The sequence below is a fragment of the Sinocyclocheilus grahami genome, unplaced genomic scaffold (assembly GCF_001515645.1).
Source record: "Sinocyclocheilus grahami isolate Dianchi unplaced genomic scaffold, SAMN03320097.WGS_v1.1 scaffold344.1, whole genome shotgun sequence".
NCBI lineage: Eukaryota > Metazoa > Chordata > Actinopteri > Cypriniformes > Cyprinidae > Sinocyclocheilus > Sinocyclocheilus grahami.
The window spans coordinates 2674874-2677244 of NW_015505523.1; the positions used below are offsets into that span (position 1 = coordinate 2674874).

The 2371-nt window shown below is 37.4% G+C and overlaps 1 protein-coding gene across 1 annotated transcript in view; it reads right to left on the reverse strand.

The window, feature by feature from the left end:
* Positions 1-2317, reverse strand: part of tlcd1 (TLC domain containing 1) — a 6671-nt gene extending 4354 nt beyond the window's left edge. Inside the window, exons 1-3 of the mRNA XM_016296056.1 lie at positions 1654-2317; positions 583-665; positions 7-89 (exon numbers count right to left, since the gene is read on the reverse strand). Of these exons, the coding sequence (XP_016151542.1) occupies positions 7-89; positions 583-665; positions 1654-1859 (372 nt within the window). The 5' untranslated portion in view covers positions 1860-2317. The remainder of the gene's footprint in view (positions 1-6; positions 90-582; positions 666-1653) is intronic.
* Positions 2318-2371: the final 54 nt, after the last annotated feature.

A 2371-nucleotide genomic window follows, 5' to 3' on the forward strand; every position in this document is an offset into this window, starting at 1 on the left:
ACTTACCATAACATGGTGAAGTAAAAACTCCCAAGATGCTTTTGCATACCCACTAAAAATAATGTCAGCAGCATCCTGAATGAAGTATCCTGTTGAAGGAGATCAATGCTGATTTTTTTTGACTGGACAAAACTTTAGTATAATACATATATATTGTATATACAAATACATCTACTCTCAAATGCTCAGTCACATTCTTTCTTGTCTTTTGGATTCATGCTGACATGCTGTTAAAGTATGCAGGTGTCTCTCTCATCAACATAATATGTTTGCAAATGTAAAAGCAAGGTATGGAAGCTTATATTAAACAACTCCAGCTTTAACTATTCAAAGACTGTGAGAGAAAAATAGCTTTAAGATGTTAATTGTTTTCTACAACATCATTCCAAAGACCTGAGTCACAAAACAGCTTCAACTCTTATCAGGAGATCAGGGTTACACAGAGGCGGGACAGGGGCTCCTACACAGCCGGACGTTCAGGAGAACATGAGCATCAGATAAATAAGACACGAGTTACATCATTTGTAAACTTCCTACATGTGTCAAGGGTCTAGGTTAATTGTGTTGCACATGTTTACTGACCAGATGAGACGACGACTAGCATGTATGCTGATGGGGTGTAGGTGGAGTGGATTTCATGCACCATCACAGGATGCTGTATGATGCTGTCGGGACATAGATTCATGCAGACTGTTGATCATATCAACCAGAAGATCAAAATAATACTGCGCTTAATAACTGACAAAAGACAGTGGAAAAGTCCACTGATGATCGATCAAAACAAACACCCACAATGGTGAAACTCTTGCTTGGGTTGAAGTCTGAAGTGATTCATACTATGACAATTCTAATGGTGTAATTTCTTTTAGTCGCACTCTCATGCTCTCATTCATGCCTGTCTAGCAGGTTTTTCCAGTTTCCAAACTGAGAGATCTGTAACTGAAGGTTAAGTGCGGTTCATGAACATTCAGTAACTTGCGTTTATTGGTAGACACTGCTATTAGTACAAACTATAGCAACGTCTAACTATAAACACAAGCTATCAGGATATAAACATAACTGTAATATACTTTGAAGCTACTCGAGATACTAAACCTCGGCAGTGTCACTTATTCAAGATTTTGGTTTGCAAAAATAGTTAAACCCTTAAAATATGATAAATGTTTTAAGACCATTTATTAGACATTTTTAGAAAAGCTAATACATTTATCATATTTTAAGGATGTTTAAATATTCTTACAAGACAAAATAATGAAGAGAACAATTGTTAAAAATTGTTTGAAATTCTAAATTGTATTAAATATTAGAACTTCTTGTGAAGAATACATCATATAAAATTCTAAAGATTTATGTTTCAATTTTTGTTCTGGTTTAAGCATAAATCTTACAATATTTTTATTTTTTCACGCTTACAAAAAAGAAAAATAGCTAAAACAACAACAACAACAAATGTGATAAAAAATTTATTAGTTTTAATATCTTACTTTGCCTCTCAATTAAAATTATAATTTACAAATGAATTAAAATGATGCAATCATATTTTAATGTTAAAATATTGATCAGGTATATATATTACATAAAATAAAGTGATTTCAAGTTCTTGCTGTAAAACAAATCACTGAAAAAAAGAAGAATAAAAAAACAACAACTCACCAGGCGACGGCCCAGATGCCAGTCAGCAGTGAGTGGACGAGTGACACTGAGAGGTTCCTCCATTTCCACATCCTCCAGGGGTCTACTTCCACCGTCCCGGGACTGGGCACAGTCTGCAGGAACCGGTGAAGGATCCTGAAGATTACAGAACAGCACAAGACATACAGGGCCGGATGCTTCTGGACTTCATTCAGCCATGTGTCCATCCTGCACACTTTATTCTGTGTCTCTCTTCTTCTCAGACAGCGAGTCCTTGTTGTTCCCTTGCTGATTTAAACTTTCTGTGCCCTTTCCAAAAGAATCCACATGAATTGCATTCAAATTCTTGAACCAGTCACTGGCTTTCTTTTTCTCCTTGTAATTGGCGACAGTCTTCCTTACACCAGTACAAACTTTGTATCTATTCTCCACCTTCTCGTCCCTTCCTCCACGTGCTGGTGCCTGTCATAGGTGTGGCATCTGTCACAGTACCTGTTTGCTGAACACTGATTGGCTGATGATGAATGGATCTGTGGGAGTGTTACAACAAGGAATGACGACTGTATCTCTCACTTAAACTTTTTGTGTCCATCTCCCTGCATTCCACGATCCAGCAAATCGCTTCATGCATGTAGTGATAGAGTCGCATCGTGTGTGTGTGTGTGTGTGTGTGTGAGAGAGAGAGAGAGAGAGAGAGAGAGAGAGAGAGAGAGAGAGAGAGAGAGAGAGAGAGAGAGAG